The 19,705-nt window shown below is 47.4% G+C and overlaps 1 protein-coding gene and 1 pseudogene across 12 annotated transcripts; both read right to left on the minus strand.

Annotated features, from left to right (window-relative positions):
* Positions 1–344: 344 nt before the first annotated feature.
* On the minus strand, positions 345–14,066 carry SF1 (splicing factor 1). 11 transcript variants are annotated; one of them, XM_084760739.1, is made up of 13 exons: positions 13,880–14,066; positions 11,904–12,032; positions 9,087–9,162; positions 5,946–6,098; positions 5,686–5,775; positions 5,157–5,340; positions 4,948–5,063; positions 4,737–4,844; positions 3,824–4,004; positions 3,280–3,532; positions 2,939–2,993; positions 2,652–2,831; positions 345–1,891 (listed from the first exon to the last, which is right to left on the minus strand). In XM_084760739.1, exons 1-13 carry the CDS (start codon positions 13,908–13,910, stop codon positions 1,642–1,644), a joined length of 1,806 nt encoding a protein of 601 aa, XP_084616865.1. In that variant the 5' UTR covers positions 13,911–14,066; the 3' UTR covers positions 345–1,641. The 11 variants fall into 11 exon arrangements, with proteins under 11 accessions (XP_084616865.1, XP_084616861.1, XP_084616864.1 ...); XM_084760735.1 differs by having other exon boundaries at positions 2,939–2,998; XM_084760738.1 differs by having other exon boundaries at positions 2,939–2,998; positions 3,276–3,532.
* Positions 14,067–15,323: 1,257 nt separating this feature from the next.
* LOC311586076 (high mobility group protein B1-like) lies at positions 15,324–18,994 on the minus strand (annotated as a pseudogene). Its single transcript has one exon. The product of its transcript is annotated as a high mobility group protein B1-like (transcript).
* Between the last annotated feature and the right edge of the window lie 711 nt (positions 18,995–19,705).

Below are 19,705 nucleotides of genomic sequence, written 5' to 3' on the forward strand. Positions count from 1 at the left end.
AGCTCTGCGCTTGACAAGCAGGATTAGTTGGCCTGACCTTTAGTGTTGATGCCTCCCGGGTCCAGGTCCTTAAGTCAGGTGGCAGCTAGTAGACACAAATCACAACTAGAGCTCATCAAATATGGGGGTTGGAGCCCAAGGAAAAGGCCATCAAAATAAGAGACCACTGAGATGTAGAGTGAGCCTGTTTCTCAGTTACATCAACTAAAAACAGGGTGGCGGCTGAAGCCACTCATATACAGGAGGTAGAAGCTGGGGCCAGGTGTTAACAAAGTAGGTAGGGTAAACTTTGGCACTGTTGCAAGTAGGGAAAAGGAGGTTTAAAAAGAAAAGAAACAGACCAGGAAAACCACACTGCTCTTTTATTCAATGGAACATCTCCCCCTTTAGCGCAGTGTTGAATCAAACACCGAAAAAAGCCCAGAGAAATTTCTGTAGATAAACCAGTGAAAAGAACGCGCATTACACATTATTGTCAACATAATCACTCCATGAAGAGGGAGAGGGGGCAAAGAAGCAGAATGAAGAACAAAGGGCGCAAGCCCCAGACACTGCAAACATCTGGACATCTGGGGTCAAAATAAAACATAAAGGGAAGCTTTCCAGGAAGGAGAGAAGCAAATGGCATCTGAGGCAGCTTAGGTGATCAGGAGCATGGAAAAGACTCCAGGCTGGCAGTCAGGTCTATAGTGGCTTGGACTGTGCCACTTTCTGCTGGCAGGAATGCAGGAAGATACAAATCCCAGGGCCAAATTAACCCTATCTAGCAATGTGAAAATTATTCTCACGACTCTTTAAAAGGTGACAAAAATAAACCATCCATCTTTGGGTGTGGCTGAGGCCTTTCAACAATTTAGAACCATTGGATACCACCCCAAGCCTGACAGTAATGGCCAAAGCCTGTGCCCTAAACCATTTGCTCCTCTCTCCTTGGGAAGAGGAATGGAGACAAAGGAAAGGATCTATCTGCAGCAGAAGACCGGGGAGAGCATCTCCTTGGACGGAGTCTGAAGAAAGGAAAAGATAAGGAAATAACAAAGGAAAAAGATAAAATTTAATAAAAATTTCACGATATGGAGCCAGCGTGTTCCGTTTCCGTCCACAAAAATAACTCAGGCTGCTTTGCCGAACCATCCTGTCCACCAGGGCCGCTGCTGAGGCTGTCTGCCTGGAAGGGTCACCAATGGGCGCGGAAAGTCCTCACTCTCATGGCTCGGGCCATCGCTGCCGCGGGGAGGGATCCTGGCGGCCCAGTTTGGGGAGAGGCAAAGGGAGTTGGGTGAGGAGAGAAGAAGACAAAGAAGACACTCGATGCTACAAGGCGCCAGGAGAGCCCAAGCTGGTGCCTCTACTACCACCTGCCCATTCCCAAGCGAGTCCAGTCACTTGGCCCAGCCCAGTGCGTGCACACACACACATGCGTGCACACAGTCACATGCGTGCATCCCAATGTCTGGCTCCATACGGTGAGGTTCGGCGTGTGTTTAAACGAGACCAACTCTCTATGTATATAATATATATTTTCTTAAAAAAAAAAAAAAGAAAAAACAAGTCTAGTTCTGTGGTGGAGGCGGTGGGGGAGCTGGAGGCATCCCGAAGGGCGGCATGCCCGCCACCCCCATGCCCATCATGGTGACAAAGTTAGAAGGGTCCATGGGAGGCGGAGGAGGAGGGGGTGGGGCATACATCATGCCGGCGGAACCAGGTGGCGGAGGCGGCGGAGGGGGAGGGGCCCCGGGCGGCAGAGGCGGCTGGACCCCGGGGGGCAGGGGCACCATAGTGGGGTTGCCTTGCATCTGAGGGGCTCCTGGAGAAGCTGCGGCAGCCGCCTGCTGCTGTTGCCATGGCGGGATGGACCCTGTGCCAGCGCTCGTGGTGGTAGTCGTCGTATCTGGGGTAGTAAAGAAGCCCAAGGTCACACGCGCGGGGGTACACCGCGGCTCTCTGCGGCAGCTGCCTTGGGATGGGGGACTAGGGGCGCCTGTTCCTTGCTTGGCATGCGGTACGGTGGTGGGGGGCGGGCGGGCAGGGCTGTCCTGGTGATGGGAGTGGAGGGGTGGGCAGGACTACCCTGGGGTCAGCCTCATGGTCTCTGGACTTAACAAAGTAAGCCCTTTGTCACCAATGCCCCTGGAGGGGTTAAGGGGGAAAGTACCAGACACAAGAACCGGCTTTGACATCCCTCCGCCCAGCCGCCGCCACCACCGAACGGCACATTCAACCTCAAGCCCACAGCTGCTGCTTTCTTTCCCTCTGATTCCCCTCCCCCTCCCCTTATCTCTTCAGTCTCTCAGGCCCAATCACAACCCCCTCAAGAACATGCATGCACCATCCCATTCTTGACTCCCGTGCACAAGGCACGGCCAAACCAGCAGCTCATTCAGCACTTAGCCTGGACTTCTAGTGCTCTTACCTACAATGGCAAGCTCCCCTCCAGACCTCCCACGTCTCTCCCAAACACAACCACAGCAAACATCAGCTCTCCTCCCAAAACATTCCTTTGGGCCAGGCTTTCAATCCCATGGCCCTTGCTGAGACCAGAGTCTCCTCACCCAAGGTGTCTCCAGCCCATGTGAGATATGAGATTCTTGTTCCTATCAGCCCCAGCCCACATCCCACCCACCCCCACAAACCCAAAATAGCCCACTCACTTTGCTGCCATGGCAAGGGGGTGCTGGAAGCCATACTGCTGCTGGGCGGAGGGGGTGGTGGAGGCTGCTGCTGCTGCTGCTGCCATGGAGGAAGAGGACCAGAGGGAGGAGGCGGGGGCTGCCCACTGGGAGGCGGCGGAGGCGGCGGCATCATGCCCATAGGCGGCGGCGGCATCATACCTGCAGGCAATAAAGAGTCATGCTTTAGAGACCAGACCAGGGTCCTGGGCTAGAATCTCCCAACTCACTCCCAGCCCTAAACAGAGACCCCAAGTTAGTAGCATTACCTTTTCCTTGATGCAGGCGATAGACCCCAGAGCCCACAGGCGTACTTCCCAGGTACTGATCTTGATGGAAGGAAAGAGCAGGGACTTAGCAGGACATTTGAACTGGTTGAGCAAGACAACCCCAATACCTTTCTCAGTCACATGGCTTTTTGAGTTATTAACCTCCCTAAAGTTCTGTCATAATAGTAGGTGGGCCTCCCCACATAGGTCTTCCATGAGTCTAGGCCTCAACAAGATTCAGAAAACTGGTTAGCCAATCAGCGCTGCTTATAGCTCACAGCCACAGGTATGAACCTATTCCCCCACCAAACCCCAAGGTTTCTGGTCTGACACTTACTTACCCATTGGAGGAGGGCCATGGTGCCCAGGTGGGTGGGGGCCCTGGTTCATCGGTGGCGGTGGCGGCTGCATCCAAGGTGGCGGAGGTCCATTTGGGTTGTGCTGCATGGGATGTCCACCATGCCCACCTGTCAGGCTGGGTAACGGGTGTGGGAAGCTGTGGGGGCCACCTCCAGGCCCTCCAGGCCCACCTCCATGCATGCCATGGTAGGGCCGGTTCTCTGAAGGACCAGAATTCATCCAGGGTGGGCGACTCTGAGTTGTAGACATGAGAGACTAGATGAAAGCATTTCCTGCCAATGTCCATGCCTGCTCCCCCTGGTGGCAACATTGTTCTTCTGACTGTGTCAGAGGACACTTAGTCCTAGAATATGTCAAGGACAGGATCCTCCCATAGTAAGAGACCCCACAAAGGCCAGACATCCCAAAAGAACAATGTTGCCAGCTACATCCACCTCTAACTTTACCCCAAACCCTTGGCCATAGCTCCTAGTCTCTGCAGAGAAGAATGGAGGAGCTAGACCAGAAAACTGTCCCAGGGCTCACCGGTGGTGGGGGGTTGCTGGCAGGAGCAGCCGGTCTTGGTGCACTGGCCAGCGGTGTAGTGGCAGGTCCAGAGGTGGAGCCCACAGATGCAGGGACAGGAGCTTCCCCTAGCTCAGCCATAAGGGACAAATATTCTTTATCCATCCGTGCTTTATCCTGAGCTGACTGTGGGTCACCAGGCCTAAAGTAAGGTCAGAACACAAACAAAAGGAGATCAGACTTAAGAGCTCAAATTCTGTCATGTATGATCCTTTTTCTAATCCTTCACTGGGAATAGTTCTTCAGTGTCCATTCTGTGTCTATATTCACCAGCAGTGGTCCTGGGTTAGAGGTTCCAGGGACCAACCACTGTACAAGATCCTCACCTCTTATCTCTATGGTGATGGAGATGGCTCAGCAGTTAAGAGCACGTATAGTGTTCTTGCAAAGAACATGGGTTCAATTCCCAGTGCCCACATGACAGCTCACAACCACTTGTAACTCCAGTTCTAGAGGAGCTAAAAGCCCTCTTCTAGCCTCCGCAGACATCAGGCACATACGCAGTACAGACATATAATGCAGGCAAAACACTCAAATTTAGAAAAACACAAAAAATTATCTCTATCTTCCCTGTTTGAGAGGATTTATGCAAGAAAAACTACATCCAACTTCCCCTAAAAAGGCAGTCTTAACAAATCTTAAGCAGTGAAGGCAAATTAACACTGCATCCAATAGAAACATTTATAGCCAGAGTGCAAGTTTCTGGACAAAACCTAAGAAAACAGGAGGTTCTACATTTGTAGTCACACTACCCAGCCACGTCCACAGAAAGGATGCTGCTCTGGTGTATGAGATGAGCCATAAGTCAGTATGGAAAGAAGGATCCTGAACACCAGTAGGCTGCAGGAGAGCCACTTTGACAGCCAGACCTCACCTCTGAAATTTGCAATCTGAGGCAATGTGGCCAGCCCCTCCACACTTGGTACACACGGTAGTATTGGTAATGCTGCGTGTCTCTGAGCTCTGCCAGGGTCTCAAGATCCTGTTGAGGTAGAGAAATCAATTTTTAAAACCTGTAGAGACCACCTTTCGACTTCAAAAGATTCTTCAGGTTTCCATGCAGTTTTTTCAACACTATCACTGACCTGTTATCATCTTCCCGCAGAGTGCCGTTCAAGCGAGCCAACTCTCGAAGCTGCATCTTCCGTAGGTCATTCTGGTCCTCTGGGGTTTCAATGCCTTGCTTCAGGATGTTTCTGATCTATTAAAACACACCGGCAGTTGGTTGTTAAAGCACTTGGTGAAATCGCCTAGGTTTCCAGCAAGAGGCCTTCTGGGCTCACCACACACCTACCTGTTCTACTGCCTTTTTGACATTCTCCATTGTGTTGGCAGTGACTAGAGCATGAAGAGGTTCGTCTTCCCCTGGCAACATTTGACCATCTTTACGCCCAACTTTCCCTTCTTTCACAGATCCTTTGCCTCGTATCATGATCTTGGCATTGCATTCCTTTTCAATGTTCTTCAGGGTGTTCCCTCTATGAAAGGCAGAAAATACTGTTTATACAACCTGTGCTAACTCCTATTTCAGAAAGTACAAGGGATGGTTTGAGTAGGCATTGGTGGGAAACTGCAAAATGCAGAGCTCCAGATTCCCTCCAGACCGAGGAGTTCTAGACTAAGGTCATCCACATATCAGCATTTTACTTCTGCACGGATAACGAGGGTGGGTGGAAGTGGTGGTGGCATGCATCATCAAGTTTAAGGCACAATTCAGCAAAAACAAGTACCACACACCAAATTCAACACCAAAACCCAAACCCAATCAAAACCTGACATTCTCAAGGGAAGTAAATGGGTGCCATAAACTAGTAATTACTTACCTGGGCCCAATTAGGAGACCCACGAAATTGATTTCTGGGTACTCATCTTGGGGTATCATTACTTTATCACTCACACGTGTTGCTGGAGGCCTAAGGAAAAAGAGACCATCACCATCTCTTTCTGGGATGTGGCAGACATAACCCAAGCTCTTCTACGACTAATCAAGGATAATTTGGGGAAACAGTGTGTAGTAAACCAGCATTGTCCCAGTAAGTCACATATGATCTGAACGTGCCCTTGCAATGTATCCTCTGCTTACTTGTAATCTGCAGGTGGTTTAAAGTCTGGGTTGAGAGCAACCATCTCGGTGATGAGGGTGTGCCGCTCCTCTTCAAGCTTTTTGCGGGTACGGAACTCTCGAGTGTTAAGCCGCTTCCCCTCGCTGTTGTAGATTGGTTCAGGGGAAGGAGACCTGTGGGAGACAGATCCCCATTACTGTTCTGACCCCTACTCCTCTAGCTCCCACATGGACTATAACAAGTCTCCCCAGCCCCTCTGTATCTCAGATCCTAACAACTCTTCGGAGGAACCGACCATAACGTGTGCTATTCAAGATCGTGTGGAATGAGGAGATGGTATCTGACTTAACATTAGGCAAACTGGTGTGTGAGAAAGGGGGAAAATGCTTTCACTTCTAAAAGTGACCAGGGAACAGCCTACTAAAGGGAACCGTTTGGACCGCAAGTGGCAATAACAGGATCACCCCCCTGGAGGCTTCTTGCCAAATGATTCATTTGAAAAAATGTATAATAACCCAATTTGATGAACCACAGAAACCCCCAAGTTTAGGTGAACTGTGCCTATCAGGAAGAGCATCTGTACCCCCTTGCCACATAGTGAACACAAGCTCGTTCACCCAAAGCATCTGGGACTCAAGCTACTGAAGCTACTTGGCCCCCACAATGGAGAGAAATGGTGCAAGGCTTCGTCTCTGCTTTTCCTTCAATGGCCTGGCTGGCTGTTCGAGGTGGGGAGTCTGGGTAGAGAAAACCGTTAAAAGTGCTAGAGCTGCAAATGCAGTGCTCAAGAGGCTGCAAATGCAGATTTGGTCAAACACTTGTCTAGGGTCTGAACCTGCCAACAGCAAGGGGGAACTATAATTCTCCGCCAGAGTTTACAAGTCCAGAAAGCAGAAATTTCTCTCTCATTTTTAAGGAGTAAAATGCTGATGCTACAAGCAAAAATTAAAAAATATATATATAGTAATATGATAAAATGATCAGTTTACCACAGCTAGATTTTTGCGGTAAAAAAAAAAAAAGAGAAGTTACAGTCCTAGAACTGAGTTAAGATTATAAAAAGGACATAGCTTGATACTCTGTATGAAAATTTAGTAGCAGCTGCAAGAAGGGAAGAGACCATGTGGATCAGGTTATTTTAAAAACATCCTGAAAAGTAGTCCCAACCCCTACACCCTTGGTTTAGTTGAGAAAACTGTGCCTAGTTGGAGAGCAAGAACTGAACTCGGCTGCTCCCACTGTCTTCAGCCTAAAGGGAACCATGTCATACCAGGTTACACACACGATGGAATAAAAGGTCAGGTTTGTTTGTAGCTAATGACGACTAAATGACACCTCCGTTTCTAGCATATGTATCAACTGTTAGCACAATCCAGTCATAGTGAACACAAGCAAACATCCCCAGCTCGTTACTGTCATCTTACACACTTAAGTCTACAACAGATTTTAAAACATTTTAATTGTGCAAGTTAAGCAACATCAAAATAGCATCAAGTGGCTTAATTTTGAAATACACCTTAAGAAATAATCTTATTAAGTTAAGAAACTCATTTTCCTCCAACCTGGGCTTAAAAAGCAAAAGCAATCAGGCATTAGGGCCTCTCAAATTTGAGCATATACAGGGAGGAAAAACCCTGCTCTCGTTTACTCATTTCTAGCATGTCCACCCCACTGCTATCTAGAATTGAGTATTTCTGGCTAATTACCAAATTGTACAAGAACCAAATTGGCCTCTTAAAGGCTTCATAACCATTTAACCTCTTCCCAAACTGTGGAAGTGAAAAGCAAAAGCTAGCAATCTAGAGGTTAGACTGGCCGGACTTCTTCACCTAGAAGAGGCATCAGAGACATCAACTGCACTCTAATCCCAGTTCTCCAGGAAGCAAACAAGGTTTGTTAAAAACTCAACCTTTGGAGGAATTGCCTGGTAACCTGTAGACATACCATTAAAGGGGGGAAAGGCCAAAAAGGCGCTAAACAGTTGTGGTCTATAACCTATAATACAAATCTTAAAAAATTAAAAAACAGTGGTGGCGCACACCTTTAATCCCAGCACTCGGGAGGCAGAGGCAAGGATATCCTGTGAGTTCGAGGCCAGCCTGGTCTACAAAGCGAGTCCAGGACAGCCAAGGCTACACAGAAACCCTGTCTCAAAAAACAAACAAAAATTAAAACAAAAATCTTCAAATCAAAAAACTACAACTTTCCAACCAAAATCTATACATAAAAATTATAACAAACTGATAAGCAAAAGGTCAACATGGAGAAATCATTAAGGTTTTTTTGTTGTTTCATGGCATGGGGGGAGCAGAACTGTGTGACTGCTAAAGCCATTACCAGGACAACAAAAGCCAGAAACACCTTCAAAGCAATCTTTTCAACTAGCTATGCTACATGCACTAAGAAATTTCAGTAAAATGTATTGTCTACTAAAATGAGCAGACTTTAGCTGTCAAAGACCTATCAGGCAATAAAATTTCACTTAAAATGTTCCTCTCTCACATTAACTTTTCAGTGGTAAGAGAGACTGCAAACTGAAATGGTATGACCACAGCTGTTTGAGGCCCACATTCCCTTTTAAAAACAAAAAAGTAATAATTTAGGGATTGGTTGCTTTGCCTTCCCCTCCCAAAACCCGCAGGCAATGAATAGCCAAGGCTGAAAATTAACTGGCAATGAAGGAAGTTGGTTAGAAATCTCCTGATTTTTAAAACAATCTCAAAGCCACAAGCAGGTAAGACTTCAACAAGCTTGGCCTGCTCAAATTCAATGATGGTTAAAAATACTCTCAAATCCCTGCATATCATACCCATGAGAAAAACTACCCCTGTGCTTTCAGCCAAAGCAGCCAGTGAAAAGGCAGGTTAATGGCCACCCCTCACTGTCCCTAGGGGTGGGTAAATTATCAAGTTAAAATCTACATGCTTACCAATTAGAAACCAGTTATCCATTTTCTTTTAACTTATTCTCTCATTAAATTTTCATTCCAATTTTGTCTAACTATTAACTGAGCATACATTCTGCTAATTAAACCCTGGTCAGAATACCAGTCGTCTTAACTAGGATTTTATTGAACTGACACAGTATGTTGCCACCAGTAAAAAACATATTGAGAAAAAGGTAAAAGCGTTACTGTCAGCTGGTTAAAACTGTTTCCCAACCTGTCCTCAGGGTTAGGGGGGATGCCCAGGTCTCCTGTGCGCAGTTTACGAGTCAGGTCTTCTATCTGTAGTTGCACTGGAAGAAACCAGGTTAGGAAAGAAAAAAAAAGGATGGAAAAAAGACAATGTTACCAAAAAACATCTCAAATCTCAATAACAAGCATGAAGAACTCGGAGACTTTGAAAGGGACGACTGATCAGTGACACACTGAGGCAAAAACCCCCAACCACCTAGCAGCAGGAGTCCACTTACATCTACAGTTAATTTTCACTCAAAATGGTTATCACTTAAGGAAGCAAACAGTTTGTTGGAAGAGGAGTTAGCAGTTAAGACTGTTCACTACAGCTTATAATTGTAATTATCAGGAGGTATTCACCTCTCCCTTCCCCACCAACACTTGCTTAAGATTAGCACCCTGAACCAAAGGCATTTAAGATTATCACCAGTACCTGCTTCCCACCAAACTCAGAGAAAGTTCTATTTCTTCAATAAATATTAAACACAGCCCAAAATTACTCAATTAACATGGGATAAACAAAAATAGCAGTTGAGCAAACATCAGTTTCATTAAGACCAAGTTTAAAACTCTTTAAGCAAGACATTTAATAACCAATTCAACACCTTATAGATTTGTATATTTTCTGTACACCAGACTTGTACTAAAGGAGTTCCCAGTATCTGCAACTTTTACTCAAATACTAAACAAACCACATACCTTTCTTTATAATCCAGTGGGCCTAAGATGCTATGGTTTTTGTTTTTTGCTTTCTATTGCTTTTGGTTTTTTGAGATAGGGTCTCGAAAACATAGCATTCTGGATCACACTATGTAAAATCAGGCTGCCTAGAATCAGAATGGCCCACCTCTGCCTCATTGAGTTAAAGGTGTTTGCTACTAAACCAGGCTATAAGTTTATTTTCAGACCAACTACTGATGTCTTGGAAAGGTGGGTAGAAGATGTTAAGTGAGGGTCAGGAAGAACAAGAACATATGTGGCCCCAAGGTTTGAAACAGCGATGAGGGTTTCACTAAAAACTGCCAGTAACTCAGAAGAAAAGTAACACAGTAGTATGATGGAAAACCTGGAGTAGCCTTTCCAACATGTTTATAACTACCTCTCTTATATCTTTATCATGCCCCAGGTTTCAGAGCAGGCGGTAAGGGCATGGTTTACTTACAATTAGAATAGTACGATAGTTCTAATTTTAAAGTAAGTAGTCTCACAGGACTGTAATCTCCATGGCTCAAACACTGATTTAAAAACAGAAACAAACAAACAAACAAAAAACCCACACCAGGCAGTGGTGGCCCACACCTTTAATCCCAGCACTTGGGAGGCAGAGGCAGGTGGATCTCCATGAGTTCGAGGCCAGCCTGCACTACAGAGTGAGTCCAGGACAGGCAGGGCTACACAGAGAAATCCTGTCAGGGGAGGGGAAAAACAACAACAAAAATAGTGAGAGAATCTGGACAAAGCCAAGTGTGTGCTAAGGGAAACGGTTGCTCTCCAAATTCTTGTACTCCAACAAATTCTAGGCTGCAGTCAGACATTAAACTCAGAAACTTAAGGGTAAAAGTAACTACCAAAGACAGCCTCTTAATTATAGGATCGAACTTGACTAAACTAGCACTGAAGAATAAACTAGAAAAGGCTATCTCCCATGAAGAAAAAAATTAAACTAACTTCTGAGACTATCTACTTCAATGAAAGGTGTAAATAGTCTCTAAGGGCTTAAAGCATTAACTAGGCCTCCAGAGGAAGAGAAGAGAGTTGTAAAGTATAAAGTGTTTCTCAGATTTTGTGTTCTTGGACTATGACACCACTAAGGACATTTTACAAGGTTACAAGGTCCAATACTGGTCTATTGACACCCAAGGGTTGGGTAAGAGGTAAACAGCAGCAGTGGGAAAAAGTAGTATTAGTACTTTGACAAGCAGACAATTCCAACGCCTCAAAATTCTCAGCAATCTAAAATCCAGGAAATGAAGATCCTTCAGATTTAGACCACATTAACCTTGAAGCTGTGTTTGTGAAAGCCACAGCTTCATGGACCCACGAGGTTTCTGCCCCAAAGAGGAGGTTTACTTGGTTAGTTGAAAGTGTTTATCAAGTGCACTTTTTAGACAGTGGGACAGATATATAAAACTTGCATTAATGACCTTGGTTTTTAAGTAGTTTTGAGGTTTAACATCAACTCTACTGTGGACAGTAAGTTTTTAAAATTCTGCCACCATCTCATTTCAAACCAAACAGTAAACCCTTTGCAGCAGAGTCCTTTACTGGTAAATTACAAGAGCCTTCCTTTTTTAAGACAGCTCTCTAAAGACCAAACAAGAGAAGAGTGAAGGGAAAGATTAAATTCATCAGAATGGGTGAACTGTAAATACTTTCAAAGCCACTTTTTATTTAAACTGTTTTGTACCTACAAAAAGCAAAACCACATATTTTAGGGAAAGGGAACCATGACATTATAGTGAAAGGCCATGCTACAAAAAGGCACCTGTTTTACAATACTTGCAGTGTTTGCCACTGGGGCCTGTCCAGAGGCAGATAACATTCACCTACCTCATCAATGAGCAAGAACAGTAGCTGAGAAGTGGCTGCTTAGCTAACACCTATTTGCTGCTAAGAGCAGGCCCAAACAAGAAGCTACAAATGCAGGACTGGCCAAGCAAATCAGTTTACACCAAAGCTATGAAAGCACAGCTGCTCATACCTTGTTCCCAAGACTAAAATCTCAGACTTTCAACAGGTTTGTCACTGAGAATAAGAACTGTAACAACCAAATGCACATGGATACAGAACGTGTATTTACCTATGTAAGCTCTCTCTTGTTCCCGGGTCAGCCCAGGGGGGATAACTGTAGGCATGCCTGGAATCACTGTCTTCTGCTCCATTGTGTCTTGATTCCAACGACTCCTCTTCCTCTTCTTACTTGGGAAGTCTAAAGACAGACAAGGCCCGTCAGGTGGCAATAGGAACCACAAGAACGACTACCAACAGGCAGCCCGTGAGAACTAAGACTGAAGCAGAAATCCACCTAAAGTTTAAAAGGGAAAGAATCAAAAGAATCGAACCCTCAGAGGTCAGAGAAGAAAACACGCAGCCATTACAAAGGGATCTGACCCTGTCAGGAAAGTTAAGGAACACTTGACATTTACATTTGTCTTTTTTTTTCCCCCTAGAAGAACTTGCTGCAGGGTGCAAATACAAGGACAAATTTTCTTTTGTGGTGTTCACAACACCATGGTTGTTGTTGCATGTGCTAGGCAAGGCCTCTACCACTGAAGCCTACCTCCAATTCTTTGTTTTGGTTGGTTTTCTGAGTCAAGAGTACCTCTTAAGAACCCTGGCTGTCCTGAACTATATGTAGACCAGGCTAGCCTAAAACTCAAGAGAGATGCACCTGCGCCCACCTCCAGATTACTGAGATTAAAGGTTTGAGCCACCATGCCCTTGCTTCCAATTCTTAATGCACAGAAAATCAGAATGAGCCGGGCGTGGTGGTGCACGCCTTTAATCCCAGCACTCGGGAGGCAGAGTCAGGTGGATCGCTGTGAGTTCGAGGCCAGCCTGGTCTACAAAGCGAGTCCAGGACAGCCAAGGCTACCCAGAGAAACTGTCTCGAAAAACAAAAACAAACAAACAAAAAAACCCAAACAAACAAGAAAACCAGGATGAAGTGTTAAGAAGATGCGCACAGTATCTATTCTGAATACTTTAGAGGGCAGAAAAGAGACAAGGCAGATGAAAAGAGAATGAGGCCTACAAAGTATTTGGAAGACAAGCTTCAAGAGGACACAGTAAGAACCAAGTCTCTTGCCACACATTACTAAGTGAAATAGCCCATCTTTGAGGAAGACCATCCTCACACTTGGCAAGATAAGCATTCATTTTCCTACCAGTGGACACTTGTCATCACAGCTATCAAAAATTCCCCTACATTTACCACAAAAGGTTTTTCTATTTCTCAGGATTACAGGCCCAGAGCAAAAACCTTTTAAAACAGCACGGGAAAAGCTGGTCACTCTGAGAACCTTCTAGGGAAAAGAAAAAGAAAAAAAAAAAGGAGATAAACAGCCTTAATAAGAGATCCAACCGAAACATCATTAGAAGCCTTCCAAAATCGTCTTATTGTAAAAAGAAATAGTCTTGTCCCGGGACTGGTCTCCCCTTTTCAGGTACCTAAAACCATATAGAGAACCACAAACACGTCATTATGTGGAGCTTTTCACGCTCCTGTCCTCCACACCAGAAGCTCATCAGGGGGGCAACAGGTGGCCCCTTCAAGCTATCAAGAATTGCGCCACAAAGCCTGACCGCCTCACTGCGTCTGCGCAAAGGACGCTTCCTCCCGCCCTTCCACCTCCCACGGAGCGCGTGCGCACTCCAAAGCCTCCCGAACCAGGCCGCGCCCGCCAAAGGCCTCCCGTGCACGCGCCCGCGCGCGCCCCTTGCCGCGTGCGGCGGCGGTCGCGTGCCTCCCGGTCGGCCGGTCCGGCCGGCGAAACGCTTCTCGCGCTCTATCGGCCCGACTCACCAACGCCGCCGCCGGCCTGGCCCGGCTGCTGGTCTTGGCGCGGAGGCGACGCTCGCTGGAAGAGGGGGCGGGCGCGGGGGGCGGCTGCTGCGGCGGGTACGAGGCGGCTGGGGTCGGCGGCGACGCCGCTAAGGACAAGGCCACCGGCAGAGCCTCCGGAGATGGCGGCGGCGGCCCCAACGCCAGGAGGCTCGGCTCGCAGCCGCCTTTGGGCCCAGGAAGTGGGGGAAGGCCTGGTAGGCCCAACTTACCCAGCGGCGTGGCGTTCGCTCCGGTCGCCATGGCGCCCCAGGGGACCGGCACCAGCGGCTCCTCGTCCTCGGCTTCTCCTTCACGAACCTTCCGGGGCTGAGGGGGGGGCCGGGGGGGAGGGGACCCGACTACGCTGCTCAAGAGCGCGGGGAGCCCGTCCTCTCACGCGGCGGGCGGCGGCGGCGCCAGACGCACAAAGAGGGAGGAGAGAGGACGCCGCGGGGGCGGGCTGGGGGCGGCGGGGCCGCGGCCTGGATTGGGCCGGCCCGAAGGTGAGGTCGGAGCCCGCGGCCTCCGATTGGCTGGAGCGCTAGTCCTTTTCGATACGTGTCGGGATTGGCCGAACCGTTAGGCCAGGCGACGAAATGGCGGCGGGGCCGGGTGAGCTGGGAGGTGTCGCAGCGCGCAGTTCGCTTGTTACAGCGCGGAATGAGCTCCCTGGCCGGGGAGGCGGGGTATATGGGGCAGAGTCTGTGACGTGGAGCGAACGGCAAGCTCATTGGCTGAAGGCTTCTTCGTGCCTCAAGATTGGCTGAGCCGACTCCCCCACCCTCCTCCCACTCCCGTTGGGGGGGGAAACAAGGGAGACGGAGGGAGGCAGGAGTGCGCATGCGTCGTGAGGCCAAGCGGCCTCTCCACCCGCTCACTGAAGGGGTGGAGAGGAAGCCCTAAGTGACGTTAGTCATTGTGCCTGAGGTAACCAGGAACCGCGGGGAAGGGGCGGGCTCGAGCGGACGAACGGGATACGTCGACGCCGCAGGTAGAGAGTTTCCTGTTTTCTTTGAAAAAAGGTGCTACGGAATAGCTGTAAGACAGGGGTAGGTTTTTTTGTTTGCTTTGTGTGTGGTTTTTTTTTTGTTTTTAAGATTTTATTCTGGGCTTAGTGGCGCCCGCCTTCACTCAGGAGGCAGAGGCAGGCTGATCTCTGTAAGAAAACAAGGTCAGGTCTGCCAGGAAGGAGGTGATGACGCGCGCCTTTAATCCCAGAACGCGAGAGTCGGAGGCAGGTGGATCTGAGTTCGAGGACATCCAGAGCTACACAGAGAAATCCTGCCTTTTTTTTTTTTTAATTAAAAAAAATGTATCTACTTAGAAGCATTCAGAATGTCAACAAAACAGCCGCAATTTTTTTTTCAATTACAGAGTAGTATTCAGTTAACAAAACAATTCTCTTCGTATAAGCTGCATCACAGACAACTGAAGATGGAAAAAACAAAAAAGGGGGGGAACAAAACCTACTGTCCGCATATATAACTAATTTGTGCTGTGCACCAAGAACCTTCTTTAAATTTCCATGCCAATTTACAACCCCCAGACTGTACCAGGCAATGTCAGCAGCCATTGAAAATACCACCGGACAGGGCTAGCTAAAGACACATTTGGTAGTGTGTTAACTATACAAAAAAAGACACTGTACAGTTTAAAAGCAAATCTTACACAGCCTTACATTTCAATTTTTTTTCTTTAAAAGGAGTGAGTTGTGTACAGGGGGGTTAAATGCTTTATAGACAAGAAAAAAAACCGCTAGAACCAACTTATTCATCATCATCTTCTTCCTCATCCTCCTCTTCCTCATCTTCATCCTCCTCATCGTCTTCCTCTTCCTTCTTTTTCTTGCTCTTTTCAGCCTTGACCACCCCCTTTTTCGCTGCATCAGGCTTTCCTTTAGCTCTGTAGGCAGCAATATCTTCTCCTTCAGCTTAGCCGCCTTCTTCTCCTAGGGCTGCTTGTCCTCCGCAGCTGTGCTGTTCCACATCTCTCCTAACTAATTTGCAACGTCACCAATGGATGAAGCCGGGGTGTTCTCCCTTGATTTTGGGGCGGTACTCAGAACAGAACAAGAAGAAGGCCGAAGGAGGCCTCTTGGGTGCATTGGGGTCCTTGAACTTCTTTTTGGTCTCCCCTTTGGGAGGGATGTAGGTTTTCATTTCTCTTTCGTAATGAGCCTTGTCAGCCTTTGCCATGTCTTCAAATTTCCCCTTTTCCTTGGCAGACATGGTCTTCCACCTCTCTGAGCACTTCTTGGAGAACTCTGAGAAGCTGACAGAAGCATCGGGTGCTTCTTCTTGTGCTCCTCCTGGCAGGTTTGCACAAAGAATGCGTATGAAGACATTTTGCCTCTCGGCTTCTTAGGATCTCCTTTGCCCATGTTTAATTGATTCTGGACCCCTCAGGCACTGCTCACAGGTGATGCACAAACAGACATGCAGGCAAAACACCTATACACTCAAAAAAAAATTTTTTTAAAGGGCTGGAGAAATTGCTCAGCGGTTAAGAGCACCGTCTACTCTTCCAGAGGACCTGAGTTCAATTCCCAGCAACCACATGGTGGCTCACAAGCATCTACATCCTCTAATGCCCTCTCTGGCCTACAGGTATCCATGCAAATAAAGCACTCACATACATTTAAAAAAAAATTTTTTTTTAATAACCTAAAGGAACTGAGGCAGAGTTGAGTAGTAGAATGCTGGCTTTGTATGGACAAGGACCTAGGTTTGACCCCAGACACTGAAAGTCACTGTGCTGTGGCTGCCCGTGGCAGGCTGCGGTGTTTGACTGATAATGGCCACCATAAGCTCTTTTTTGTTTCTGTTTTTTCCGAGACAGGGTTTCTGTGTAGCCCAGGCTGTCCTGGATTCCCTTTCTAGACCAGGCTGGTCTCGAACTCAGAGATCTGCCTGCCTCTGCCTCTGGTGTGCTGGGATTAAAGGTTTGAGCCACCACGCCCAGCTCATTGGCTCTTAATTGAATGCTTAGTCCCCAGTTGGTAGATCTGTTTAGGCAGGATTAGGAAGTCTGGTCTTGGTGGAAATGTGTCACTAGGGATAATTTCAAAAGCCCAAACCAAGCCTAGACTTTTTTTCTCTCTGCCCTGTGTTTGCTGATACAATGTAAGTTCTCAGGTACTGCTACAGTGCCATGCCTGCTGCCATGCTCCCCACCATGATGGCCATGGAGTCACCCTCTGAACTCTAAGCCCCCAGTAAGCTTTTTCTTCTAAACTTTCCTTGGTCATGACGTCTCTTCAAAGCAATAGAAAAGTGGTGGTGGAGGCACAGCACAGCAATCTTGGGAACGCAGATCATGGTGCTGGGAGTGTGAGGGAGCATGTGGTCCATGGCCTGCAGCCTGTACCATGCATGACTTCCTGCCCATCAAGGGATAGTGCTGCACACCAGACCCACTCTGCTGCAGGGTGAGTGTGATGCTCTGGAAAACGTGCAGGCTGCCGGTGAGCTCTCCTCTGTCAGGAGAGTAAGTCAGTGAAGCACTTGCAAAAAGCCTGGAGCTTGTCAGCAAATCTGTGAAGGTAGTTGGTTGAGCAGGTTGAGCATATGCCAGCACTCGGGAGGCAGAGGCAGGTGGATGGCTGTGAGTTCAAGGCCAGCCTGGTCTACAAAGAGAGTCCAGGACAGCCAAGGCTACACAAAGAAACCCTGCCTTGAAAAACCAAAAGAAAAAAAAAAAAGCATCTGTGAAATACATGAAATCCATTGAAGAGTGAACATGGCACCCCACCCCCACCCCCAAATAAAACAGTGGGAAAATAACCTGCCCCAACATGAAGGGTAGAAAACTTGAAATAACTTTTGCCAATACTGATGGAAAAGAAACTATTCTTTTAAAAAGCTGGGCATGGTGGCACATGCCTGTAATCCCAGCACTGGGGAGGCAGAAGCAGGTGGATCACTGTGAGTTCGAGGACAGCTGGTCTACAAAGTGAGCCCAGGACAGAAAAACCCTGTCTCAAAAAACTAAAAAAAAAAAACAAAAAACAAAAAAACCCAACTTCCTAGTGGGTGCAGATAAGCACAATGGACATATTTTCGTAATATCCTAGAGTATGTATTTAGGGGTTAAGCCCTGGTCTTTAGAATTCATGAGCTCATCGATGGTAAAAGTAGTTATAAAGCTGGATTTGATGACAAACTACCCCAATTCAGCAGGCAGAGTTTGAGATCAGCCTCGTCCATGTGTTACAGGCCAGCCAGATGGACCCTGCCTAGTTGATTATAAGAAAGCCATCATTCAGGATAACAGTGTTGTAGTTGTAAGTCTCGCATTGTAAACGTACACCTTTTTTATACCTGCACTAGCTCCCAAATAATGACACAGAGACCTGTTATAGCTGGGGAGATACTGAGCCAGTCTAACCTGACTGTGTTGGCCCAGCCCACTTCCCAGCTGCGTGGCCTATTACCTGCCACCTTAGTCTTGCCCCGGCTGTTCCTTCTCCATCCCTGTCCTCTGGTCCCTGCCTGAGACCCTCCCTGGACTTGGAAGTCTCACCTTACCCGCTCCTGCCCACCTATGGGCTGTTCTGTTCTTTAATCAGAAGGCGACGGAGGACAATGTTTACAACACACCAAGACAGGAGATGCTTCATAATAATGACAGTTCCAAAGTCCGGTCTGCAACCAGATCTCTGGGTACAGAAATCAGCAGTCAAGTACACAATGCACAAAAACATCACCCCAATGCTGCATAATATTCTAAGTCACCCATATCTATCCCTGGGTTTAGGTCAAAATGTACCTTTGCACTGGAAATGCCTGAGACCACAGGAAAGTGGTGTCAGATGAAGGACAGCACTATCTTTTACCATGTGCTGCGCTGACTGCTGTTGAGAAGTCTTCTTGTGCCTTGTGTAAAGGTTGTCTTTGTAGTATCCAAATGCTGGCTTCTGTGCTGGCAGTTAAGTAGTGTTATTCTTATGAAGCATCCCCTGTCTCGGTGTTTCATAAACTTTCTTCTCCATCACCTTCTAACTGGCTTAGTAAAGAGCTGAGCAGCCCATAGCAATGCAGGAGAGGATAGGCAGGACTTCAAGACAGAGATAGGAACTGTGAGAAAGAACCAGGTGGGGGCTGGAGAGATGGCTCAGTGATTAAGAGTGCTGCCTGCTCTTCCAGAGGTCCTGAGTTCAATTCCCAGCAACCACATGGTGGCTCACAACCATCTATAATGTCATCTGATGTCCTCTTCTGGCCTGCAGGTGTACACGCAGACAGAACACTATATACATAATAAATAAATAAATATTAAAAAAAAAAAAAAGAACCAGGTGCTGTGGGGTGGGAGGGTGCACGCCTTTAATCCCAGCACTCGGGAGGCAGATCTCTGAGTTCGTGGCCAGTCTGATATACAAAATGAGTCCAGGACAGCGAATGCTACGCAGAGAAACCCTGTCTTGTGGGGGTGGGGGTGGGGGTGGGGGGAAGGAATCAAGTGCTGGGGATTTGCCAGCCAGACTCGGAAGAAGAAACAGGTGTCAGGACTGAGGAGAGGTAACAAGCCATGAGGTAGAACATAGATTAATATAAACAGGTTAATTTAAGTTATACTAGCTGGTTGGGAACAAGCCTAAGCTAAGGCCAAGCTTTCATGTTAGTAAAAGGTCTCCCGGTCACTACTTGTGTGGCTTTTGGGTCAGGGCAGTCCGGCAATAGGCTGCTGCTGTCTTTACAGTGGAGCACTGACTTTGCAGCACAGTGAGAAATTAAACATCCCCTTCAGAAGAAGAGGAGGAGGAGGGAGAGAAGGAGGAGGAAGAAGACAACACAAGGAAGGAGAATTATGAGTTTGCAGCTATAAACTATATAGTTAGAGCCCATCTAAAAGAAAAAAATGTAGCCGGGCGTGGTGGCGCACGCCTTTAATCCCAGCACTCGGGAGGCAGAGGCGGGCGGATCGCTGCCTGCCTCTGTCTTCCGAGCGCTGGGATTAAAGGCTTGCACCACCATGCCGCCACTGTCACCATCACCACCATGCTGGTTTTGTCTTTTGGTTTTTTATTTTTTTCCAAATGTATTTTGTTCTTAAGT

The sequence above is a fragment of the Acomys minous genome, assembly GCF_964271855.1.
Source record: "Acomys minous genome assembly, chromosome: 2".
Taxonomy (NCBI): Eukaryota; Metazoa; Chordata; class Mammalia; order Rodentia; family Muridae; genus Acomys; species Acomys minous.

Bases quoted from the DNA above. Each gene is read 5' to 3' on its own strand.
- SF1 (XM_084760732.1), bottom strand. From the start codon at position 13,910: ATGGCGACCGGAGCGAACGCCACGCCGCTGG. The intron at 6,099-9,086 runs GTTGGGAAACAG...TGTCTCCCACAG, and splicing joins CCCCCTAACCCTGAGGACAG to GTCTCCTTCCCCTGAACCAA. The intron at 5,341-5,685 runs GTAAGTAATTAC...TGCCTTTCATAG, and splicing joins GGTCTCCTAATTGGGCCCAG to AGGGAACACCCTGAAGAACA.